Below are 26,348 nucleotides of genomic sequence, written 5' to 3' on the forward strand. Positions count from 1 at the left end.
TATTATCGTCGTTTGATACTAGTAGACCGAAAGAAGATACTGCAATAACATGTCAACAGAAAAAATACAGATTCTGCAGCGGGAGCAGTATTGTTGTCATAGCAATAATACTGCACTGGATGGTGGTCTATTAAGATGCATCTAGATTGGGACGAGGTTTTCCAAAATAAATTAAACAACAAAATTCGCCACAAATATCATGGCACGTTTATTTTCTCCACTACATGGCGACTTCTAAAAGAACCTTGACTTGTTATTTTGCAATTAATTATATTTATTTTTTTATTAGAGCTCTGCAAAGTGAGCACTAAACAATAAACTTTAAATTGTAAACTTTTTGTAAAATTAAAATATAAACTCTTTAATTTTTATTTCGATCTCACTATAAACAAAAAAATATAAAATTAATTCTTGTTAGTTCGCTAATTATAACATTGATTTATGAGAGGCTAATATTTAAAGAGTACATGTAAAATCACATTAAAGCATATACATAATGCTGACTACTGGATGCTCTCGCAGCCCCCTCTGCGTCTCCGCTGACTGCTAAGGATATATACTTAAGTAATAACAATAAACAATAAGAAAGACTTTTAGTTTAAGGTAAACAAACCAATAAGAATAACTATCACAATATATCAGACTATAAAAACAACTACATACAGCAGTAGAGGAGGCTGTGAGGGCGATCGTGTTTACGTGCAATCCAATACACCATAGTTTAACAAACCTAACTTATTCAGAATATAAACTAGCCTAAAAATTTTAACGAAACGGTTAAGTAAAACATTGGTCATTAAAAACTCTGTAGAGCTATAACTAAATGACCGCGCTTAACAATAAATCATCATGCCATGATGTTTGTTCGTAGATTTTTAATTAAAATTGCAATTAAAAGGATGTAAATCACTCCAAAACTTGGTATGTTTGGCTTACAGCCGTTAATTTAGTTTCATTTATAAATAGTTTAGTATAAAATCAGCGACTTAGAAATAGCTCTCAGTATTAATAATTAAAAAAAAAGTTAAAATCCTTAGGCTGTACTCTCATTTGATTATATAAAATAAGCAACGCAAATATGTTGGCAAAGCGGAAGTTCGCATAGATCTAACGATACAATATAACTAAATATTTATGTACCTTAGACAATTAATGATTACACAAGGCTCACTGTAGAACTACTGCGTTCAAGTGAATGTACCTGACGGAGGCCGTTGGCTCCGAGACTAGTCTGTCTCCACACTGGAGGTATCCGTACTTATCCAACATAGATATGTATGATTTCTCCAAACAAAACGTATTAAAGAAAGCAGGTTGGTCCGTCACCACAACCGATCAGTGTGCTTAGTGTGAGTTTTTTAACTTTCTCGATAGTGTAAAAGTTAACTTAAATTTGTATGGATTCGGAAGGTTTGCCTACGTTTGCCGCTAGGGGCGCTGTTCCGACTGTATACAAATTTGAATTAACTTCGACTTAACTAACTATCGAGAATATTAAAAAACTCACACTAAGCACACTGTGTGCTTAGCGAGAGTTTTTTAACGGCAAACGTAGGGGAGCTGTTCTAACTAAATACAAATTTGTGTTAACTTTAACGCGATCGAGAAGTTAAAAAACTCGTATTAAGCACACCGATGTCGAACGGTCAAACAAATCAACGAATACACAAGTTCGCCAATGATCACCGTGAGTATTATTTTAAGTTGTGAATTCCTCAGTCTTTTCTACATATGTAATTAAGTAGACAAAGAGATGGCTCGTTTATATAACCGGCAACTGACAACGTACATAACACATCGGTTTATGTGTGCTTCGTAAATATAGTTTACTAACATCAGTATGCAGAACCTTGCCACACTCGAAGGTATCCCTAAATTTAGTTTGTGTTCCTTCACTCCGCTAATATTGTACAGGTTTAGCCCTACTTTTTTACGCGATATATTGTCCAAAGTATAAAGACTAATTAAATCAGGTATACGTTCAGAGTAAATTCGTTTTGTTTCGTAAACAAGTAGGGCCGATACGAGTCCTTAACTTTATCGTACGAACGCCGAGACAACAACATTTCAATAAAGATCATAAAAACAATACAATACAAACTGAACATATAATAACAAAATATATTAACTGTTAGTTGTGAAGGAACAATAAGTCTCGGCGACTCGTGTGAAGTTAAAAGTACTTCAATTTCATTATAACATACCTAGTTTCACTATGTTGGTGTTCCTATTTGCATTCACAATTATTATCTATTGATAGAATATAATATAACACGATAACCGACAATGATTTATACAAACTATTGATAACTATGGTTGTTCAACGGTAATGTCCATTATGGTAGATGTATTTTTTTTTGTTTTTAAACTAAACTTTAACCAAGTTCTAGTTTGTCTAAATAATACTGTTATCAATGGCTTGGTTAGAGAAACTTACTACGACATTAAAGAATTCATCAATCGGGATAGTTCAACATTACACTTTCACAATTCAGGGCAAGTAAATGCATCCGTTCTGTTATATTATCTTAACATACTGTGTACAAATATAGTTAAATGATAATAAGATATTGGCCTATTTTTCATGTTATTTCTTTTTCCCTTTCATATACAGACCTATCAAAATATAAAAAAATATCGAGGACTATCAAACGATATCTATATGTATCTCATAATATTATATGTATCTCATAATATTATATGTATACTTCCTATAATCTACTTTTTTTTTAATTTTGTATTTCCAAAGTTGTTTACTATTGCTCACGTCAATTACAAATTCAGTTCACTAAACTTTGTATAAGGGGGACAGTTCTACGAATAATACTTTACACCATCAATAAACTGTAGATAAACTCGAATAAATAAATACTACCGTTTATTTACAATTCTGACCCAGCACATGGACACATACGTTTAGAATGAAAATAAATTTAAAAAGGAAAACTTTATATAAATCTTTAAACCAAACAATAATAAAGGTATACGTTCCAGTGAATACACTATGAGAATATAGTTTCCCTTACAAAAATTTTAATTTCCAGTTCTACCCTGACCTGCAGACTTAACTAAACTTACACTACCGCTTCATTTACACAGAAATGGCACCAATCTATCTTTGATATCAACAATGGCAAACCTAAAGGAACCCCCGCAGCGGACGCCGGGCTGCCCTCCCGCGCCCGAGTACTGACTCAACGTACTGGAAGACTACTGCTCTATACACTAACCGTAATCGCTATTATTCGAAAAAAATATTTATGGAAAAAAATGTTATCATCTAACACGCGCTCACGTACACGGCGAGACATCGAGATTGCACTACGCTCTCACGACACAGCGAGCAGCGACCGCGACACCGTGCTGACGTCACAGCGAGCAGCGACCGCGACGCCGTGCTGACGTCACAGAACAGCGAACGCGACGCCGTGCTGACGTCAGAGAACAGCGACCGCAACGCCGTGCTGACGTCACTGTCCGCTAGAAGGCACAAAGTCAGTGAGGAGCTCCGCGGCCCGTCCCCGCAGCGGGGAGGAGGAACCACTCGCCGACGTCTAATAGTCGCACAAATATTATTGCCATGAATTTCACATACGAATTCACACAAAACACCGAAATTGAACGTTATTCTGCATACGTAATACATTTATAAAATATTGCCAATTTATGTTGCATACAGGCACTTCTCTGGATTTCTCCAATAACATATAATTATCATAAATTTTGTGAACCTTTGAATATGGCCTTTCAGGACTGTCGTTTACGGTACTATTTTGTACTTACTTTAATACATATATGTATATATTACATGAAACTTGATTTTTTTTTGTATACGTATAGTTTTATCTTATGTGAATGGTGTCTCGCATTAGGTCCTGTACATTTGCTGATCAAAATACATTAATTTTCATTGTGAACAGTAATAATAGTTGTATAAAATCACTGAACTTCGATATACACAGACACGTTCTAAGTTAAAGCATCGCAATAAGATATCGTTACATTCCACTACGCCTAATGAAAACGTCAATGGGGGATGAATAAGCGTACGACAACATTAAAATTTAGAATTTCGCCGTTGGAGATTTACATTTACGATTTCCCGAAAAAATTTCTAACCACTAAGCAAATTAGAATATGAGATCAAAAATTTTAGGCCTACGTTCTAAACGATGAGAGTTTTAAGTATCGATAAAATGAACTCCGTGACAGGATAGATAGATCACAGTTGCGGGTACAATCACAATGTACAGTGTCATAGGCGGCACGCTGCGCCCTACAGCCGAGTCCTCGTCCGCCGTCGCCGAGGGATTCCACAAGCGCAACGAAACCCGACTCCCGGATTCGCACTCAACTTCACCCCGTGCTAACGATATTCGCACTCTCAAACTCAACAAATAAAATAAATAACTGGACAAAAAAAAAATCACTGCATGAGTCCATGCCGACCATCTCTAAGTGAGGAGCCCCGGGCTCCGCGTGACGTAGCTGCTCCTGCCGAAGGCTGCCGAGTGTGTGCACTGCGCCGCCCGTCCCTCTCCCGACGGCTGAAAGAGAATAATATTTTTACAATTACGGAAATTTTCTCTCGAGCGCCATGTTTACTTAAACATATCGTCTTTTCGCATTAAAAGTGTACAATTACCAAAAATATTCGAAATTGAGTTAGTATGCGGAAACATTTGGTATCATCACCAGTATTTTTTTCATAAATACTGTCAAAAGAGCGTAGTTTAGTCATAGTTCTTTTTTTTTTTAGTTTTCCTATATTTCACTGTAAAATACAGATAATGCAACTGGTAAAAAATAATAATCAAAGATGATTAATATTAAAAATATCACATGTTAAACCTTTAAAACTCTCCTGTAAAATTCATAAGTTTTGAGATTATACAGTTTTAATGCGAGAAAACGATATATCTGCGTGTTTCGTCACGAACCTCCGTGTCTACAGTCGCAATGAAATATAAAAACGAGATGTGAAATAAAAGCAAGAATCACTACTAGCTTGTTCGATAGTTAGATAGAGGTTTCTTTTATCAGTAATACTTGCTTGTGTCACCATGGGGGTGGTTAATATTAGATGTATCTTACGGTATTATTATATTTAATTATGACAACTCTAAATAGTATTTATGTATTTATTAGCTATAACCTGGTTTAGTGGTTTTAGTTCGTTTATGACAGCGGTTGGCAACCTTGTCAACCAAAAAAGCCAAATATAATTAACACACGTTTGAAATTTATTCAAAGAGCCATTATTTTTTTTAACATAAGCCTAACTTTGTGTTTCAAAAATGTTGACTCGTCTCTTACAAGAAAAGATAATAATAAGTCGAGGGGTGAAAGTCGATTTGGTTTAAGTGAGATTGCGCTTAGTGTCGTTAAGCGAAATATTTGTTAAGGTTAGTTTTATTTGGTATTGACAGATTGATGTTTTTAATTGAACTTCAATTAAGTCTATTCCAATTAAATAGCGGAAGAAGTCTCTTAGCTATAATATTTTTTCCAAATTTCAAACTTTATAGCTCTCCTGTAAAGTTGGAAAAATCTCGCTTAAACCAAACAGCTTTTCATCACTCGGGGTAATATTCCATGTCTGAAGTAAAATTTCGCGGAAGAGCCGTGGTCGAGGAGCCAGAGCCGCGGTTTGCCGATCACTGGTATAAGATCATTAATACGCTTAATTTTTGAACATGATTTTGACCCCCTTCAAAACGTCGGATTAACTCGAAATTTGGTATACTTATTAAGGACCGATGACAATTAAATATTTAAAAAAAATATTGAAAAAATTTAAATTTAACTTTAAAATGATAAATAATAATAATAGTTTGCAAAAAAACTAACAAAATACACTTTTATAGAAAATCCAACTAAAAGATAGAAAATAAATTTTATTTAAAAATAGTGTAAGAAAAAATGTTTTTATTGTAAAAAAAGCGTGGGGTGCTTTTCAAGATATTATATTATAAGATCTAATTGCAATGGGATTGTACATACTTTTAAAACCACGAGTTGCAAATATTTCATGGCGTTTGTAGGCAAAAACCTTTGTTTTATAAGATCAACCCTATCAGGGGATGTAAGTCCGGACAGCCCTATGGTTGCGAGCGGGCGCACCGCGGTACATACCTGTCGCGCGGATCAGTCCGCAAGGTGCAGCTGGCCGGACATCTGCGGCTGCGGCGTGGGCGTGTGCGAGGGAGGGGGCGACGCTAGAACAAATGACGTCATTGTTGTAAAATAACACATCAATTAAAACTAACCGTTATAGAAAGGAGGAGAGAGCGCCCAGTTTAGACCGACTGTTTGAGTATTATATCCATTTATATAATTTTTATAAATGGAATTGTAAATTATCCTTCAATACCGAAAAGGGTTCGTTACATCCTAAATCAAACTGTTGATAACATTAAAGCATACAATATTTTTCGATCTTGTATTTCATTTCATTGAAGTCTCAGTAAATTGCCATTTTTTTGACTGAGACATTAATTTAACAGACACTGTCAACAATGGCATTGCAAGAAGCAATTTGTCGTATTGAAATTTTTTTTTTTTATTAAAAGCAAATTCAGGTAAAGCTTGCAATATAACTTACATATAGAGGCGATGGATTGCGGGGACATTGCGGACATCTTGCTTTGGGTGTCTTGCATGGACACTTGAGTTCCCTGTGACGTCATGTATCGGTTCACCATCGGCACAAAGCTGGAAAATTAAATCAGATTACAAACAGTTCTTAGTTCGAGATGTTGTATCGATGTGTCGGGGCGCTTTGAGTACTGAGTGCTGACCTCAAGTCACAAACGCCGGGCGAGTCGTAGTTGCTGTTGTTCGAGTTGTTTGTGTTCGTAGCGACGCTGTTAATGCCAATGCTGTTCGCGGACATGTTGCTGTGGTTGTCGCGGTGTACGCGATTGTGATGACTGCGAAACGTACAAAATAATACAAAAATTGTTTTTTTAAGTGATTTTATGACCTTTTTCCGGGCCGGGGGCCGAACCTCCTACGAGGTCCCCGCGCATACGGTATATATATATATTTTATGACCTGGTAACTAAGACCTTTAAGTCATGTCTTATTTTAATTTTATTCTTATTTTTATGAAAAGTGATAATATGGAGTGAAATGAACTAAATGAAAAGAGATGATATTGGATGAAAAATAATATCAGTAAAATGGTGGTCATTTCCTGAGATTTTTTCAGTGGACTTTTTGAAGGATCCCGAGAAGTTACGTCCAGCGGCTTTGTTTCATTTTTCCACATTTATGCATTTTCACAGATATTAAACAGTTAATAAACCACCGTTATTAGACATTTAAACTTGAAGAAACACTAAATAGACAAAATAAAACAAACCACACAACTTCACTCCTCGCGTTCCCGCCAAAAAGTCCTAATACTACTATATTTTTTTGAAATGTTACAATTACAATTTTAATAAAAATTACCATGGTAGTTAATAAGATTCAAATATACAAATCTTTATGGTGATTCTTTTAAAAACAATTTCCTACATAATATTATAGAAATGCCACGTCATTTTCCGGGTTTTATTTAAACTTGTAATAAAAATATTAATAGTAACGAAACGCATTTTCTCGGAATAAAGAGTTGCTTGGGTCATTATCTAGTCCCTAAGCTAGCTACTCGAGCTGTAGATCTATGGTTATGTAAAATTACGAACCAGGAATTAACACTGTCGTATTTATTCATAGACATGAATGTTTTTAGTTTAGTTAAGTTTTTAAGGGTCATATTTAAACCATGACAACTTTTGAATTATCTTACTTATGGCTTTCATGTAAAGATTATTTTAATGAAAATATCCTGCATTATGAGAAAACAATTAAAAAAAATAGCTTGACAGAGTTAGTTTTCATGAATAAAATAAAAAACTTCACTGCCCAATAAAACAAATCACACAACCTCATTCCTCGCGTTCCCGCCATAAAGTCCCTTATTGTTATTATTATAAGTAACTAGCTGTACCCGTCCGCTTCGCTGGGCATTTAAAATTAATAATATTATTTCTCACCCCCACAAAGATTCTCATCATTAACGCCCCCGCAACTGGTGTAGCCTATCCATTAAGTACATGTATTTTCTGCATGGATACCGAGTTTCAAGTCAATCGGATGCATGGTTCAGTAGTTATAACGGAACATCCGTAAAATCCACTGTAGATTTATATATTAGTATAGAAAATTAATAAACAACTTCTACCGTATTAGATAGCTGTCTCTGACGAAGCTCCGTCCGCAGACGCTGCACTCGTAACACGAGCCGGCTGCGTGCGTGCGGATGTGGAGTGCGAACTGGGACTTGGACGTGAACGTCATCGAACATCGGTCGCAGTTCAGCGGCTTGTCCGCTACGTGGGACCACCTGCAATGATGCCCACTGTCAGCAACCGGGCGGATGTCGCCTTTACGCATTAAAAGTGCACAATTTACTTTATTACAATTTACAATATTACTGGTGGTAGGATATCTTGGGAGTCCGCACGAGTAGGTACCACCACCCCGCCCACTTCTGCCGTGAAGCAGTAATGCGTTTCGGTTTGAAGGGTGGGGTAGCTGTTGTAACTATACTGAGACCTTAAAACTTATATCACGGTGGGTGACGCACTTACTTTGTAGATGTCTATGGGCTCCAGTAACCACTTAACACCAGGTGGCCTGTGAGCTCGTCCATCCATCTAAGCAATAAAAAAAAACCCAAAAATATTCGAAATTGAGTTAATATGCGTAAACATTTGGTATCACCAGTATTCTTCTCATAAATATGTATTGTCAAAAGAGAGTAGTTTAGTTTTTTTTTTTAGTTTACCTATGTTTTGACTACTATCAACAAAATTAATACATAATTTTATCTTATTTTAAAAGACAGATAATGTAACTAGTAAAAAATAAAAATAAATGTTACAAAGATGATTAATCCTGTAAAATTAGTAAGTTTTGAGATTATATAGTTTTAATGCGAGAAGACGATATGTCACGTGCTCGCGTCAGACTGGCTTGATGCCAAGCGGTAACTGAAGCCTATAGACATCACAACACGAATGTCTGTCCATCCAGTCTGAGACACAAGGACGAAATCTCAATTGTATTGTTTAATGCCTAACTCGAATCGAATTCAAATCGAATGGCAAGATGTTTCGTGGCTGTATAGGCAGGATGTTGTTGGCACCTATCGGGCACTTCGTACGTCCTCCCACCGGTAAATTTTAGTTGTCGTATACTCGTATGGTACGAAATCTCTCGAACGTACCTATGAGCCGTTACATAGCTCTTCACGGCGAACCGTTTCTGGCAAATATCACACGCGTAAGGACGTTCACCTGAAAAATATATTTGAAGTTTACTTTTGTCTGATATCTTCAGAATAACGTTTCAAGCAACAGCTACATAAAGCAACGGGCAACGTAATCACAAGATACGCACACGAAAAAGCGGAAGTTAATGCAAAATTAATAATGTTAGAAAGACGGCAAGATGCTATTAGAAAAATATACAGCGTACATTTTGAATAGTTTAATGCAATCTAAAATTAATGAATCTAAAGCCAAGGTACTATAATAATATGATGGACAACTATCGATACACAGTGATGGCAGAAATGACGTAAAGAGAGATGACTATAAAACATCTAAGTTGTCGGTGCAACATCATTCACAAGAGAACTCTATTCACACGGGTACCTGTTTAACGCAATTTGCCGTCTTCTTAACAGTACCCGAACGTGCTGACACAACGCTAGGAAGGAACAAGTGAATGCTCGCAAAGTCGAAACGCGTTTCGTGTAACCGTTCACCAACAAAGCAACGATGTAAATGTGTCTTTCGAAAGCAATTATCATGATCGTACTTTGCATTACCGGGAAGCTCCTATAATTAGCGGACACACAAGATTAATGACGTCATCAATTCTGCTAATCCATACCGGTATGAATGCGCTTGTGTATGTTGAGCGTCGATTTCTGTGTGAAGCGTTTGTAACAGACGTCGCATTCAAACGGACGTTCGCCCGTGTGCGTGCGCGTGTGTATCTCCAGGTACGGCTTGCACGTGAACGCCGCCGGGCACTCCATGCATTGATACGGACGACCTTGCACTGGTGGCCGGCGTACGCGACAAATTAAAAAAAAAAGAAATAGAAGAAAAGAAAAAAAAAGGAAAACAAATTATCATTAAACAAAAGTCAAGTGTATTCACGAAGCTTGTCGTGATGTGGCACCGACTACTTTAATTAACTAAATCAAAAATGAACAGTGCTTTATTTAATTAGAATTAATAAACGTTAGGCATGCGCACGTTATATGTTACATACCTGTGTGCGTTCGTTTGTGTATGTTGAGTGTTGACTTTTGCGCGAACCGCTTGAGGCAGACGTCGCATTGGTAAGGCCGTTCGCCGGTGTGCGTGCGATTGTGTATCTCGAGATACTGCTTGCAGGTGAAGGCGGCAGGGCACTGCAAGCACTGGAAAGGCCGGCCCTGCACTGTGGACGAATAGACTCGTTAGCTGACGGGAGACGCGGACCGCCCTCCTCCCCCGCGACTCGCACCCTATACGACACGCAAAGTATACACTAGTAGCCCACATATCGCGCGTTCATACCTCCCTCGACCTCGGAGCACGACACGTACCTGAGTGCGTCCGCTTGTGTATGTTGAGACTCGACTTCTGCGTGAAGCGTTTCAGGCAGATGTCGCACTGATAGGGCCGCTCGCCAGTATGGGTGCGCGTGTGAATCTCCAGGTATTGCTTGCAGGTGAAGGCGGCGGGACACGACAGGCACTGGAACGGTCTTCCCTGGACTGGTGCCCAACATATACATTATAGCGGCTGCAGCCAGCAAGGGCGCTAGACACCCTCGCCCTACGGAGGTAGCGGCGCGGACCGGTCGCCGCTCGCCGGGGGCTCAGCTCCAAATCTTTCGTCTCTATTACACCGCGGCTCTCGATAAATTATTGACTTCCGTAAAGCTGGTCAACGAACTGACCGAGGAGAGATTCGGAGAAGAGTCTGAGTGCGAGTGGAGGGGGCGGGCGGACGGCCAGTCCGTCCCGCGGCTGTCACCCACCTGTGTGCGTCCTCTTATGTATATTGAGGCTGGACTTCTGCGTGAAGCGCTTGAGACACGCGTCGCATTGATACGGCCGCTCGCCTGTATGCGTGCGCATGTGAATGTCCAGGTAGGGCCGGCGTGCGAACGCCGCTGGGCAGAGCCCGCACGCGAATGGACGCCCTTGCACTGCGCCCAGTGCACACACAAAAGCGAGTAACGCACGTCGCCGACGCCACGTGGCATGGAGCCATTGGCCGCCCGCCCCCGCCAATCTCGACCTTATCACGTCGCACCCGACGACCGATTCACCCCCAATTTTGTAAACCCAATTTTGATAGCGTCCATGTACGACACCGAGGCGCCAAATGTGCGTCATTATTGCGATTGCATTACCGCTTTTGTGAAAGAATTAATATTCATGAAGAAATGACAGAATGGTATAATAAAATCATCGAAATTAAACACGTGTCACGGGTGAGTTGTCAGGTAATCGTCATGTATGTATGAGAAGCTAAATCATAAGATAATCATCAGCGAATACAGAAGTGCGTTAAGCGCGCTGTAATGAATTAGTGGAATTGTTAGTTCGAAGCAACGACATGTGGAATGCTGTCGGTTATGGGATAGATTGACATAACGGGTTAGGCGGACAACGGAAACTAGGATTAGAAGCATGGCGCGAAATGTGATATGATTGTGACTGCACGATGGGTCTTAAATCTCTAGTCGCACCGGAAGAAGTTGCGAAGTACAAATATGTGGGCTACTAACCCGTATGTATTTTTTCGTGCAAATTGAGCGCGCACTTCTGCGTGAAGGACTTGAGGCAGACGGTGCACTGGAACGGCCGCTCCCCTGCGCCGCCAACGCACGGACACGAGGGGACAGAGAAACAAAACAAAACCACGATGGACAAATAATTCTACATGTCGCCACAACCGCATACCAATTGAGTTTACATTATTCACTACCATGAGGGAATTTGATACGTTTATTTGTCCATCAAACATTTTTTTTTCCTACTCAACGAAAACCTCACAACGTACGCAGCATGCTTTAATTCGAAAAGTTTTGTGAATAGTTTCTGAGCGTGCCGTCCTACTCGATCTGAGGTTTCGTCTGACAAACAGCTACAAATTAACGTAAAACTAACGCGAACATTCATTCCTTCGTTTAAAAAATATTAATTAAAATGGGAGCCCTTAAAACTATTCACAAATCAGATATCTAAGCCACAACTGCAAAGAAGTAGGGGTTTTAATTTATTTTAAATATAACTTTCAACTGTGACTTGGATATCGAACAAAACAAAAGGAAATATCAAGGGACCCACCGGTATGGATACGTTTATGAGTGCCAAGGCTGGACTTCTGAGTAAACCGCTTGTCACAGATGTCGCATTGATAGGGGCGCACTTTGTTGATCAGCGATTGGATGTGCTCCTCTAGAAATACCAACAAAATACAGCTACAACAACGATCCCGGTCTGTGCACTGCCATTCGATGAGGCTGCCTATTACGTGTGCTAACGTTAAATAAATAAAATTCATATGCTACTATAGGATTTTAGGGGAAAAGGCCTACCGGTGTGTATTTTCCCATGTCGTCCCAGGCTGGACTTCTGAGTGAAGCGCATAAAACAGATGTGGCACTGGTACGGCCGCACTTTCTCTAACAGGGCTCGTCTGTGCTCCTCTATAATTTATACGATTTTCGATATAGCAAGCAACCCTCTCAAACTAATTGTCTTATTATTATTTAATATAATTTATGAAAACCATTCACACACATTCAGGGGGAGGTACATGAAAACCCTAAAAAATCGTTCCCGTTCTGCCTCAAGGATTAACGTCACGCATAAGTTTGCTTCACGTATAGACAAGATTAGGGTGCAATATTCCTCGTTCTCCTCATTCGCTTAAAGGCGTAACGTCACATTGTCACGAGAATTCTTCAGCAATCGTCTGAATGAAACTATCGTTGATGACATGATAACGTTTGCAAACTTTTAAAACAAAAGAGGAAGGAAGGCGATTCTAGCCTAAAAGGACATTAGCTATTGATAGGACGCGTCACGTGGCGGCTTTGTGCATATTAACCCACCCGTGTGTATTTTCTTGTGTCGGTTGAGGCTGGAGCTCTGCGTGAAAGCCATTTGACAGAGATCACACTTGTAGGGCCGATTCTTCACCAACAACGCGCGCATGTGCTCATCTAGAACCCAGGCCACATTCCAACAACACAGGCACTTTTCTGCATGACTTTTAATTTTATTTAAGAACCCATAGTCGATTTCGTTGCAATTCGCTTGTTTACGTCAACTATGAGTTCTTCACCTCCCCCTGTTTTCCTTTCATAGCTAAGAACATCCATACGCCCTGATTTCTATTAGGAACTAATATTGGCCTCTGGACGCAACTCAAAAACTATTCACATTCCCTTATACCGAAGTCTATTTATAGTTAATTTGCTTCAGCGCAGTTTTAATTATAAAGACGTTTGTTTTTTTCGGTACTCGAAATGCCGGGTCGGAGATACGCGGAACTTATAAAACAACACATGCAACACGCTATCATTATAATAACAGCATTTAAATTAACCAACCTATTAAGGCAAAAGCGACGAACGTACAATGCGCGAACATATAATGACTGATCGATACTTTCTCCAGAATACAACATAAATCATTCGATGAAAAGATAAAAAAAAGGTGTTAATAATATCAGGGCGTCAAAAATAAGTGTGAAAAACGAAACAAACAAAAAAAAACAATATTAACTCGGTCACGCGGAAACAGGAGGAGGTTTTGATAAAACTTTAATATTGGATTTTTCTAGAACAATTCCCCTCATGGTACCGTTCGTCTAAAGTCATTTTTATGAACTAACACTGAAATGTAACTTCCATATCGAACGAACATATATTATTACAAATAAATCCTAAACCTCCATCCCATGTTTCGAAGGCGTGTGGTTATGTGTGAATTAAGTTTTTGGTGCCAAAAGTAAGAACGACTTTCAAATCTTTGTGCACATTTTTTTTTGTAAGTTCAAAAAACATATGGAAATTACATTAGCTAATATATTTAATTATATAAATTTATAATTAACCGAGAAAAATATAATAAATAACTTCATTATTGAAAATGGACTGGCAGAGAACAGACTAGACTTTAATAATTGTAATATTAAAATAATAGTTTTATATTGTATTTTCTTACCAATAAAACTATTATGTAAGTTCTATTTCAAATGAAATTCAATTCAATAAAACAACCAATAGACCTTCTAGCACAATCTTATAAATTTTGTATGGCATTCTGGCGAAACCAGAATTAATGCTTTTATTGCTAATTTTGTTGTGTTTTCACTCCTGTGTCTTGATTACATATAAACGACATCAAAACAGTAAATTAAGAATTAATATCACATTCAGAAGTTATTTTAGTCGAATAAGTAACTTCCGAACCGCGTCTGAACCTACATATGAGTCAGATCTTAGGAACGCTAAAATCTCTTCAAAAATATTGTCATATTTTAAAATTATAAAATGTGACGTTTTTGTACTATATAGTCAATATTATTATTTTTGATGGCGAATAATTCAATTATAAGTCTATATCTGTTCTGCACGAGTACCAAAATCAATAATATCGAAGCTTAAATTTTCTATTGGAAACTTAATTAAGTCTTCGCCTATTTCATGTACATCATTAGGTACAGTCACTTAGATATCAAAAACATTTATTTAAATAATATATATATATGTTTCAAATAACTATGTTTGGGCAGAGACTTAATTAATAAATTATCGTGATAAAGTCTTAAACAAATAATAATAGAAAGAAAAATCTCAATTAGATTTATGTTAAAAACATATTATTATATTTTATGTCTAGGGGCTTGGTGCCACGTGAGGAGCTGTCAATATCGTATTTAAACAATGGTGTTTGCTCGCGTGGTTCGAAGTACATATTTATCGATGGCGATTATTAATACTCGTGTCGGCTGTCGGTATATCTGATAAACTCACCTGTGTGGACGCGTTTGTGCGTATTTAAGCTGGATTTTTGTGTGAATCGTTTCAAACATAAGTCACATTGGAACGGACGCTCACCGGTGTGTGTTCTCATGTGCACTTCTAAATATGGCTTCCGGCAGAACGCAGCCTCGCATACCTGTAAAACGTCTTTAGGGTTGAATAAATAAAAATTAATTTTTTTATTATTTATTTCTTAGTTCGGCAAACGAGCTCATATTCTACCTGATATTAAGTGGTTACGGGAGCCCATAGACATTTACAACGTAAATTCCGCCACCTATAACTATTGCCCCACCCTTCAAACCGAAACGCATTACTGCTTCACGGCAGAAATAGGCAAGGTGGTGGTATCTACCCAAGACGTCCTACCACCAGTTTTGGTCTTCCAACACTACAGGTGCCAGGTATATGTATAATCGCCTAAAATTACCTTATGTAATTAGTTTTCTGTATCGACTTTTATGTTTTAATATAAAATTGCATTTCGTAGCGGGCGAAGTCACGGGTGCTTAGAATATAAAAATAAAAATAAAAATAAATGACACAACAGTACGCGGGTGGGTTATTAATAATAACCATTACTCTTTATATGCCTCGAACTATCGTGCGTGCCCACAGGATAGCGGTAGTATTAAGACTTCCATCTCACTTCTATAATCATTTACATCAGCAAACTCTTCTACCAATTTACTGCCGTAAATGAACAGACAGAGCATTGAATATTAGCGAAACATTACCGTGCATTGGAAGGGTTTGTTCCCGGAATGAAGTTTCATGTGGACGTAATATGATGACGCTGATGATAATACTTTGCCGCAAACCTGGAACAGAGAGAGTATTTATATATTAAAACATGAAGCAAAAACTTTGTACCCCTTTTAACGAAAATTACGCGGACAGAGGAGTATGAAATTTCCCACACTTATAGACAATATAGAGGAGTGCAGTGCATTTTTTTTTAAATTATGCATATAAAATACACTAAATAAATAAATAAAACAATATATAGGTACACACTACCATGTATTTGACACAACACTTAAATATAAACATACTCTGTTCACTGAAGTATGAAATCTATCTATGACTCTGTTTATTGTCAATTATAATTATCAAACTTTTGTTATTGTTTAAAGTCTGTGGTCAAATTGAGAATTGATTATAATATTGTTTGTTTTTAATATTATTTATCTATTGATATCTATTGATAAATAATATTCGCTATTGATAAATAATAATAATATAATTTCTGATCTGAGAAATCTGTGATTATATTACTGTAGTATGATAGTGTTTGACAATAGAACCATAATAATATTGAAGCTTAAAATTTCAATTAATTTTAGTCGAATTTCGACTACTACGAGACCACTAGTATCAATAAATTTAACCGGACCGAAGATAACATGTAAGAAAATCGCTGAAGAAAACATAATATTTTTTTATATAATAGATTATTTAAATCTAGTTATCTAAGATGTCATTTCTAATGACAATAATAGTCTAATAAACAGGAGATACGGGTATACGAATCCGGTCACTGCGAACAATTTTTCCCCCAATTAACCAGCTGTACCAACCAGTCTTCGATTTACTTCATCAATTTTCACAACTTTTTAAGCTTTTTTTCAGTCTACCTACGTCCACTGCTGGACATAGGCCTCCTCCAAGGCTGGCCACAATAACCGGTCTTGCGTAGCATGCATCCAGCGGCTTCCCCCGACTTTTAACAAGTCGTCGAAAAAAAAAGCCTACCCACTCTGCATTTCTAACTCCCGTTAATTACTAGCCAAGATTGAAAATTACAGGGATACTATTCGAAGATTTGACGTCTAGCGAGTCAGGACACTTTATACATACAGTGACATAATTTCATAAGGTGAGTTGTCTATGCGCACTCAACACCACCAGTATACTCAAATTTGTATGGAGTTGGAACAGCTTCCCTTCGTTTGCCGCTAGGGGCGCTGTTTCAACACCATACAAACTTGAGTTAACTTTTACGCGATCGAGAAGTTAAAAAACTCGCAGTACGCCCACTCATGGGTAAACACAAGTTATTTTAATGAGGAATTATTTTTATAGTCCGTAAATGACTAACAATCATTTGCACCGATAGTTATCTAGAACAATCAACCAAAGTCAATCTGCACAAAATATAATGTTAATTAATCGAACCCTTAATACAATTTCACTTTTATACTTACTTTGCATGCTTGAGGCTTGGACCGTGGCGATGATTGAACGCTTCCGTTTGACACTTCTAATTTTGTTTGTACCGATCCCATATCCAGTCCCATTCCCTGTTACGAATAAAAGGAACATTTTAAAATTCGAACTTGGGAACAAATTAATTCAATAATTAAAGAAACATTTATGACTCTCTCTATGTATTAATAGTGATGTCGTTTTGAGGTCAATTATATATATAGTAAATCGCATTTTGGTCCTCACGATACAGGCTATGCCTAGTGTGAGGATCATTGGTTAATTTTATATTGTTAATGCCATCTGCGTAATCTCTCAGTTTGTTAAATATGTAAATAGTATTCTAGGTCATGATTTAAGAGTTTATGTAGTAAATAAAGAAATTATTATAAATAAAGAAATTATTATTTGTTTGTGTACCTGAGAACACTGTCGACTGTCCATGTCCATTTCTACACCATCGTCATCCATCCCTTTAAAGCTCAACTACAAAATACGGAGAATATACTTAAGTAAAGGAATAATTAGTTTTTGGCTTTGATAGGGATAACTAAATTAATCGAGGTGACCTAGACGAATCATATCGAAGGGTGAAAGGCAATTTGGTTTAAGCGACATTTATCTTTGTAATTAAAGGTGCGTTTTATTTGGCATTATATAGCATCACTAGTTCGATGTTTTTTAACTGAAGTTCAAGTAAGTATATTTCATTTAAATAGCGGAAGATGTTTCTTTGTTATGATATTTTTTCCAAATTTAAACTTTAAATGACTCTCCTGTAAAGTTGCGAAAATGTCGCTTAAACCATCTCTCGTATAGTAAGTACAATGCTTGTGAACAAGAGAACATTAACTCTGCCCAGACTAGTTCCATATATGTATTCGTTTTTCATCTTATATACGCGTACAAAATACATTAACTAAACGAAAAGCCTTGGCTATTGGACTTATACGTGAACTTAGATTTAAAATTTAAAGTTAATCTTTCTTATGTTTCTTTTGGACGAAAAAAAGAATGTTTTGATGCAACATTAAATTTACTTTTGTTACTCTTTACGGGTTCGGAAAGTATTGGCGCGACACTTAGGATCTTATGAGTGTCAATTTTAGGATTTTTTAAGTACATAGTAGTGTAGTGTATTTTTTTAGTTTATGGCTTACACTTGATATACACTTAGTAGGACACCCTGTACGTATTATAATAGCATAAGCATAAACGGTTGAAAGCTTATATGGTATTTATGCTTTACAAATTATACCAATACAGTCTTAAAATACGTTGACAAAAACTTTTGTATTTATATGTAAACTTCTTGAATTTATTTGTATTGTCTTCGTACGTAGGTTGGCAAACAGCTGACCTGATGGTTATGCTCGCGCATGAAGATCAGCAATTGGGACACAGACAAGCTTCTGCCTACTATTGAAAACTCTCCTCAAACCTCCTTTGAAGAAGAACATGTCATATAGTGCATAGTATTCGGAGTATATACCGTGGAGGGAAATTCAATCCAGAGCCGAATTAAAAAATGAACTCAAAAAACTATTGTTTTCATAAAAAATGCCTTCATGTAAAATTTTCATTATTTTTTTTAGTTGTATGTATAAATGTTATGTAATGTTTATAACAAAAGTAATGTTTGTGCATTTTAAAAATAGCTCACATCGTCATCTTGTTGCATTTCTTGTTGCTGTTGCTGATGTTGTTCCAAGAGATCCTGTTGATGCTGAACTTGCTGCTGCACTATGAGGCTATCCTTGGAATCCTCTTGATGTTGTTGATGATGCATGTTGATTATGCCTTGGTTTGAGTCTGAACGGACTATTGAAGGGGGACCAGAGTGGGCATGATGGGGGTGAGAGTAGAAGCTGAAACAAAGACCACTCTATAATAAACCTGGTGAATTCGTGACATAGTGTGTTCTTGAGGCAAATATCTGAGGCCATCAGCGCAAAAGTGGCCTAACCCACAATTTTTTTATATTCAAGCTTATATGACGTATATTGGAATTTTTTAAAAATATAATAAATTTTTAAGCAAAACCGGCCTATCCATAGTTTCATCCATAGATAACAGATAGCTTAGTAAACATTTTTTTTGCTTACTCAAATTCCAATTCATGAAAATTCAAACCTAATTGCCTCCATAGTATGGTAGTAGTTAGTAACTATGATAAGCTTATGCCACTTTTGCACTGACGGCCTCATCTAACAATTCCGATGTAGCAATTCCTGTGTGTAATAAAGTTCCCCAAACAAATAAATAAAATAAATTAATTAATTTCGGTAACTAGTGACTGTATCAGCCTGCTCGAGTAGCCACCTACTGACAACTCTGTTAATAAGTGGGATATTATTCAACAATCATGTAGTTCGGCTTGAAAGGTTTAAAATGAATTGAGACATCGATTATTTTAAGATATAGGTAAGGGACAGAATTCATGTCGTGGTATCTGTGCGTTGCCCATCTAAGCTTAAGAAAATACTGACGGAGTTTCTTGCTTGTTCTGTTATCACAGCTTAATTTAAATTTAAATCTCTTTTGATTCTCACCTCATGGGTTCAGCTTTGATCTGTTGTTCAAACATTGAGATAGTGGCGAGTAGGTCGCCGGGGGGTGGCACAGGGACGCCCACGCCCCGCGCCACTCCCCCGACGCCCATGCCCCAATGTGCCGGGAAACTAATGGCGATTTAAGTCTAATGCACCCATTTTTGACCGCTCCCACCTAAAACAAAAACACTGTTCAAAAATACTCAGACACCACTGTGCTACGGACGCAGGAAAATTTCTATTAGTTCACTGTCTGCCCTCGGGAAAGAGGCAACTGCTTCCTTACCTTATAACCCTTACAAACCTTATAAACCTAAAAGCTAAAACCTAAACCTTATAAACCTTAAAGACCTTATAAACGCATTACAGAAAAATGGAACGTTATCTGTCAGAATTTTATTGATAACTTGGTAAGGGGTATGCCAAGTATTTGCTCTGTGTAAAACGTGTACAGATTGTCTTTTGCCCTCCTCGGGCATCCTGATTTCTGTCTCATCGGCTTGGACGCTTTTTGCTGAGCGACAGGTAGTTTTATTCGATTAAACTCCGACATGCCCTGTCTTCATCTACTAACGCGTAGGCGGTTTGGCGATTACCTATTTATCCAAACAAATAAGGAATCTCAATGATGTGGCAAGTGACCGCAATTCATTTCATTTTCATTTCATTTGGTTTCGGTCCTGCCGTGTTTTGTACGACTTTAAAATTATCAATTTTCAAAACCGAGTGTTGATTATTGGGATTATGCTAACTTTTTCGTTCTAAAAAAATCTAACGAGACTTGAATTGCAAACCGTCAATTGCAAAACTTCCAAATAATTAATAATTTTTTTCTATAATTTGTTATGCACAACAATTAACACCATTGAACTTGTCGAAATATTTATTATTAGTAGATACTTAGCGTAGCAAATTAATACTATCTTACGTTATAATAATCAAGGTATGATGATAGCTTGACATTTTAGATTCATGGTACCATTATGCGTTGTATAAATAAAATATGGAACATAAGTGTTTGTTATAAATCATTGCACCTGGTTATAACGTATTAAGGGAGGCACTCTACACACAGACAGACGAGGGATAAAAAGTAATCAAATTCACATGGAACATTTGAAGCATCTTTAGAAGTCTTTAAAAGTATATGATATTTTTATTACATATTATTAAATGAGAAGTCGAGCTCATAACTCGCTGAATGTTAAGTGAATATCGGGTATCCGTCATCTACCAAAGACACCAAAATGTGAATGATAATGTGCACTTTGATATATATAATATAAGGTAGGTCTCAATTGCTTTAGTAGGTATAAAGTTGTCTACAATAAATCCTAGTATCAGTACACCTTTTTTAACAACCACATCGCTCTTCCGCAAACAGTAAATGGAGCGAGTTCGCGGAAAAGGCATAGGGTCGGCTAACACCCTACTAGCTACGTATCATAATGACATCGTTCAGTTGAACGATTTTAGTAAATGGGGATATTTTTAGTTCTCACTTACTCATTAGAATTAAGGATAAAATGTTATAAAATTTTTACTACATACACTTTCGGATTTTAGAGCTTCGCTCCACGCGGGTTTTGTTTTAATTTACAGTGTCAGAATTCGGTTGAATGAGATTTTCAAATACTTTGTTGTAGACAAGATTATTTCTAAGTTCACAGGTACCCATTATACATGTTATAGATCCAGACGAGATAAACCATCCGTAAGTTGTTTAGACGGTTTTAAAGATCTATCCTTGAGTATAGACGCACGTGGGGAAAGCCCACTGATACATCTATAATTTTTTAGTATAAATTTCTGGTAATTTGTTTCTGTCAAACATAATTTTAAAAGATTTTTCTTTTAAACATGTTTGTTTGCATATAAGATGCAGTTTTGTTGTACTATAACTAGCAAAGGGGTCATCTGCGTATCGAGCTGCCGCCTAGTCTCGAAATACTACGATGCACAAAAACTAATGGGCAAGCGAACGCTATATTCTGTCAACATGTTGCTGACAAATACTTCATTTTGTCGTCGGTTCACAAACCGAATGAGTTTTGGAGTAGGCAGATTAATGTTCTGGATACTACAATAGTACACACTACAGAAGATCAGAATTCAGGGTGTACCGTCTCCTGCGAGGTAACATACTTTTTGTATTTAACTTACAATATACTTTCATGTACATGCACCCAGTGTTCTCGAACTAGTTCAAGACCTGCTATTTTTACTTTCTTCTATTCATATCGCTGATTTTTTATGTAATTAGCAGTGACCGATAGTAACCGATGGTTCCATCCGATCCAATAACTCTTGCATTAGATACCTTCAGCTCTAACACTAGGAGCAGGTCGAGGAACCCCGGTAACCGTGCTCGTCGAACTCGACAAAGAGGTCGACGTGCAACCTAACCCATGCATCAGCCCGCTGAGTTTCTCGTCGGATCTTCTCAGTGGGTCGCGATTCCGATCCGGTAGTAGATTCATTTGCGAAGCAATTGCTCTTGAGTTGTTAGGTCTCCTTCGGAGGCGCTCGGGCAGTTGTTAGCAAATCCCACCCCTCCTGGCTGAACCTTTGCTCGCCCACCTGCCCTGGTGAAACCGGAAAGGCCACCGGGCCACCGGTAATCTTTCAATCACAAAAAAAAAGTAACCGATAATAATATCCGAACTGATTCCTTCGTACTCCCTAGTATCTAATATGCACAATTATTCCCTGTGTTGTACTAGCACTACACTAGTAACTCGCTTTTCAGTTCGTATCGTATTGTTGGTAGCGGTTCGTGCCCTTGAACGTTACTTTCACCTTGAGACATAAAGTTGAAGTCTCAATTGTATTATTATAACAACTTTCCCAACGTTCATTCCAGAAACAGACAGAGTGGTGAATGATACTATACCCATGCTTACACACATTTTAATATGGATTTTGTGGGTTTGAAGATATTCCGTATCATTAATTCACGTGTTGGAGTTGCGAGGTAGAATGTCGGAGGTAAATCCACCAAGCCCACATCGTGAATGAGGAGTCCACGTCGTGGACGAATACAATTGGAGTACTTTGGCATTAGTCTAGAAAGTTGTTGGATTTCGCGTTGGCGAAGATGTGAGCCATTACCCTAGAGGTACAAGGATTCGCTGCTAATTACCATTGGCAAGCAGACCTCTATGTCGGAGATGTGGTTCGTCCCCGTTCTACAGCTATCTGAGCGCAAAAGTAATTGACGGACATTCCGTACCGAAGGCGTGATGGTTTAGCCGGTCCTTAGACCACAAGGCAGCTAATCCGGTCCTCAGGGACTGGGTGATTATGATCGAAACCTCACCATCCTGCTGATGCGAGTACTGACTGTGCATAGTTGCTTCTGGCAGTACCTGAACCGGATTGAACCAATATCCAAGTGCCATTAAAGTGGATGCGACTTGAACAGGGCGGAGAGCACATGCTCACGGCCTTTCTCATTTGGGAGGTGTTCTCGCTGTCCGCACAACGTCCTGAATAACAAATATATACTTGGTAGATTTACCATTTGATCAGAACTCATTGAACATTTTTAATGTTTATATTTGATAAATACTGTAAATACGGTGTTTCGGGTAATTTATTCTAAATCGTAACACTTAACTAGTACATTGGATCCTGGTGTGTCAGTACTTATATATATATATAATAATCGGCACTGACTTATTAATAATATAATCATTTGTAATAATAAATTACAGATAATGTTGATGAACATTTATACCCGCCAGGAGATATTAAAGCTATATACATTGAATGTATGTTAATGAACAACATTGAATTATATATAACACAAAAATCAGTTATTTATTTTCCAAAATGAGAATATTGTTCACAAATTTTCGCTAGCTCTCTGAATAGATGTAGTTTCTAATCCAACAGTTACTTCAGAATCAGCAATCGTATCGGTTTATTCTGCTTTGAGGAACTAAATAATTGCGGTACCTAGATGCCGATCGCGAATTAAAATAAGCATTCGTTCGTTCGGAACGATATTGTTGTTGAATCGTCCATTCTTTCAATCGTTAGCCTTCGATCGCCTTGGTTCACATTATACACTGTAGCTACTAGTGCTTGAAATTCACATCACACAAGTGAAAAACAATTTTTACTATAGCTTAGTAAAAATAGTATTAAAATAAAATATATTAAAAAGATTAAAATGTTAAAATTCACACTTGTGACACAGTGGCGTCATCTTACTATATATTTAATAAAAGTTAGTGACCCTTGCTTCCACTACCATAGATCAATAAAGATAAAAAGAAAATAATAGATATCCTGTTGTTCAAAATTAAAACAATTAATTCAATATGTAGATACTCGTTTTTCGAAAATTATTATTGTACATTGGCTTAATAAAAAAAATAAAAATTATTATTACAATTCGGTAACATAAAATAAGATAGCTGTCATCCAGGTTGAATTAGACCAAAGTACAATTTGAGATACTAGTAAAGTTATTGCAGGAAGATAAGAAAAGACAATGTAGTTTTACTGTTTGTTAGTTTTATTGTGTACTGCAATCAAGTTATTACCTATTGTTTCGTTTTTACTTTTTCCCCCCTAACTTCCTAATTTTGATTTTCCTTTCCGATTTATTTATTACTAATAGTAACATTATAGTTTGGAGAAACAGTCGTAGGTAAAGGGCCATCATTTATTTCAATTTTTTTTACGTGTATTATTGATTCGAAGTATCACGTTAAAAAAAAAAAAGGTACATATCTACTTACATTTATAGATATTAAGTATGAATCATAAACTACAATTACCTACCTAAATATGACAAAAACTGTATGCAGTTAAAAAAAACATGCTTGCATTTAATCAAAAACAAAATTATGGAAATGATTTTACAAAAGCTGTACGCATTATACCTACCACCCTACTTACTGCCTACTACATATGCTGTCATACCTACTTTATGTCTAATTACATTTTAAGTTCACTGGGTACTTTTAAAAAGGATACGTGAGTAGTTCACATGCATAATTGTAGTTTGTGACATTGTTTGGGCATGCATTTATATATTAATCAAGTATAAAGACAAACACGTATAATAATATTAATTAAATGTATTTAAGGTAAAACGCACTACAATATAAATAAATATCGTACTTAGGCAGATTTATTAATTCATAATATTATATCGTAAATTTGTTTAAGTTTATATGGACATTGTTCAAGATAAACAAATGTAAACAAAAACACGGGAAAAGCAAAAAAATCCTTGGTAATATAATGGCGGAAGCTCACCAACCGTCTCCACCCAACCTCCCCCCGGCCATCAATAAAATGGCCAATTTGCTATTGAATTTTGTTCCCAACTTTAGAACGAGGCTGCGCGACGCCGGTTGTCAAACGCCAAGTAATTTACTACCGAACACAATAACTCGTATGTAAACAAAACTAAAAATTCTATATTTACATATTTTGTGAAAGTTATGTCACATTAACAGAGAATAATCGTCTCATAGCTAATAGATAAGTAATTTGCAAAATTTGCGGACTATAAAAAATAACTTTTTGTTAATTTTACACGATACATTCTTCAAATACCTACTCATTTTTATTGATAATACAACCAACGATCATTAGTTTTTATGTCGAAAATGGCATTTCAATAACTTTTATGCTTTATTTATGCAAAATGTTTCGAGTTCCTCGCGCCCAAAGTTAAATAATAAGGCTACATATGTATAACTAAGCTTTGTTTTTACTCACATATGTTACGAAACGCCCTATTATAGATGTGTATGTGGAATCACATAAATTATATCACTAATTACACAATTTCGTTAAGATTGGCCATTCGAATTATGTTTTTCTTAACACCGACATAAAATGGCTGCTACCTCATTGTTCTGCGCGTTCGTTCGTGCGCATAGAAGCCGTGAACGCTTGGGGACTACTTTTCCGCCAATTGAAATAATGGCGCGAAATTTGAGGTTCCATAAACAGCTTGTTTTAATTTATACATCTACGCAAGTACATACACATAACTGTATGTATGGTCAATTGACAAACATAACTAAACAATAACGACACGTAAGAAACACCGTTATGATAATTATAATAAAAGCGGGAACATAAAAGAGGAGATTGCACCGGTTTTCGTCTAAAGTACAATGTTTACAGGTTTCGCTTGAACGAGAAATTACTTTTCTGTGTTGATGTCGAATTCCTTCTAAATGTTGGTTCAACTGGACGTCTGAGTTTGCGTAAATTCTGCACACTTTACAATAATACCGTCGATACTTTTTAGGTATTGAGAGTTTCGTTTTCTGTATTGCTTCCATTTTGTGTTGTCTTTTAAATATAACGGTGACGTAGGTATCTGTAGTGTAAAGGTAATAATAAATAATAAAAATAATAATTCAATGTTATGTCAAATTAAATTAAACCGTTTGTAGCAGTTAAAACCGACTGAACAAAGTAACGTAATGTCGT

At 36.8% G+C, this 26,348-nt stretch overlaps 1 protein-coding gene across 50 annotated transcripts; it reads right to left on the bottom strand.

The window, feature by feature from the left end:
* Window positions 1–184: 184 nt before the first annotated feature.
* LOC114251453 (uncharacterized) lies at window positions 185–25,927 on the bottom strand. Of its 50 annotated transcripts, none has more exons than XM_028185717.2 (21): window positions 25,623–25,927; window positions 19,881–20,055; window positions 18,992–19,196; window positions 17,749–17,814; window positions 17,328–17,423; window positions 15,858–15,941; window positions 15,196–15,256; window positions 13,183–13,293; window positions 12,664–12,774; window positions 12,413–12,523; window positions 11,851–11,934; window positions 11,095–11,265; window positions 10,658–10,828; window positions 10,339–10,509; window positions 9,952–10,122; window positions 9,281–9,350; window positions 8,234–8,395; window positions 6,801–6,932; window positions 6,605–6,714; window positions 6,136–6,218; window positions 185–4,547 (listed from the first exon to the last, which is right to left on the bottom strand). In XM_028185717.2, exons 2-20 carry the CDS (start codon window positions 19,988–19,990, stop codon window positions 6,148–6,150), a joined length of 2,268 nt encoding a protein of 755 aa, XP_028041518.2. In that variant the 5' UTR covers window positions 19,991–20,055; window positions 25,623–25,927; the 3' UTR covers window positions 185–4,547; window positions 6,136–6,147. The 50 variants fall into 50 exon arrangements, with proteins under 50 accessions (XP_028041518.2, XP_028041516.1, XP_028041514.1 ...); XM_028185715.2 differs by having other exon boundaries at window positions 11,095–11,178; window positions 15,112–15,256; XM_028185713.2 differs by having other exon boundaries at window positions 15,112–15,256.
* Window positions 25,928–26,348: the final 421 nt, after the last annotated feature.

This window comes from Bombyx mandarina, chromosome 03 (genome assembly GCF_030267445.1).
Source record: "Bombyx mandarina strain Sakado chromosome 03, ASM3026744v2".
Classification (NCBI taxonomy): domain Eukaryota; kingdom Metazoa; phylum Arthropoda; class Insecta; order Lepidoptera; family Bombycidae; genus Bombyx; species Bombyx mandarina.

Coding starts and splice junctions, on each gene's coding strand:
- LOC114251453 (XM_028185713.2), bottom strand. CDS start 19,990: ATGGGCGTCGGGGGAGTGGCGCGGGGCGTGGGCGTCCCTGTGCCACCC. Junction 8,396..9,280: donor AGCTATGTAACGGCTCATAG/GTACGTTCGAGA, acceptor GCATCATTGCAG/GTGGTCCCACGTAGCGGACA. Junction 6,219..6,604: donor GCAATCCATCGCCTCTATAT/GTAAGTTATATT, acceptor CATTTGTTCTAG/CGTCGCCCCCTCCCTCGCAC.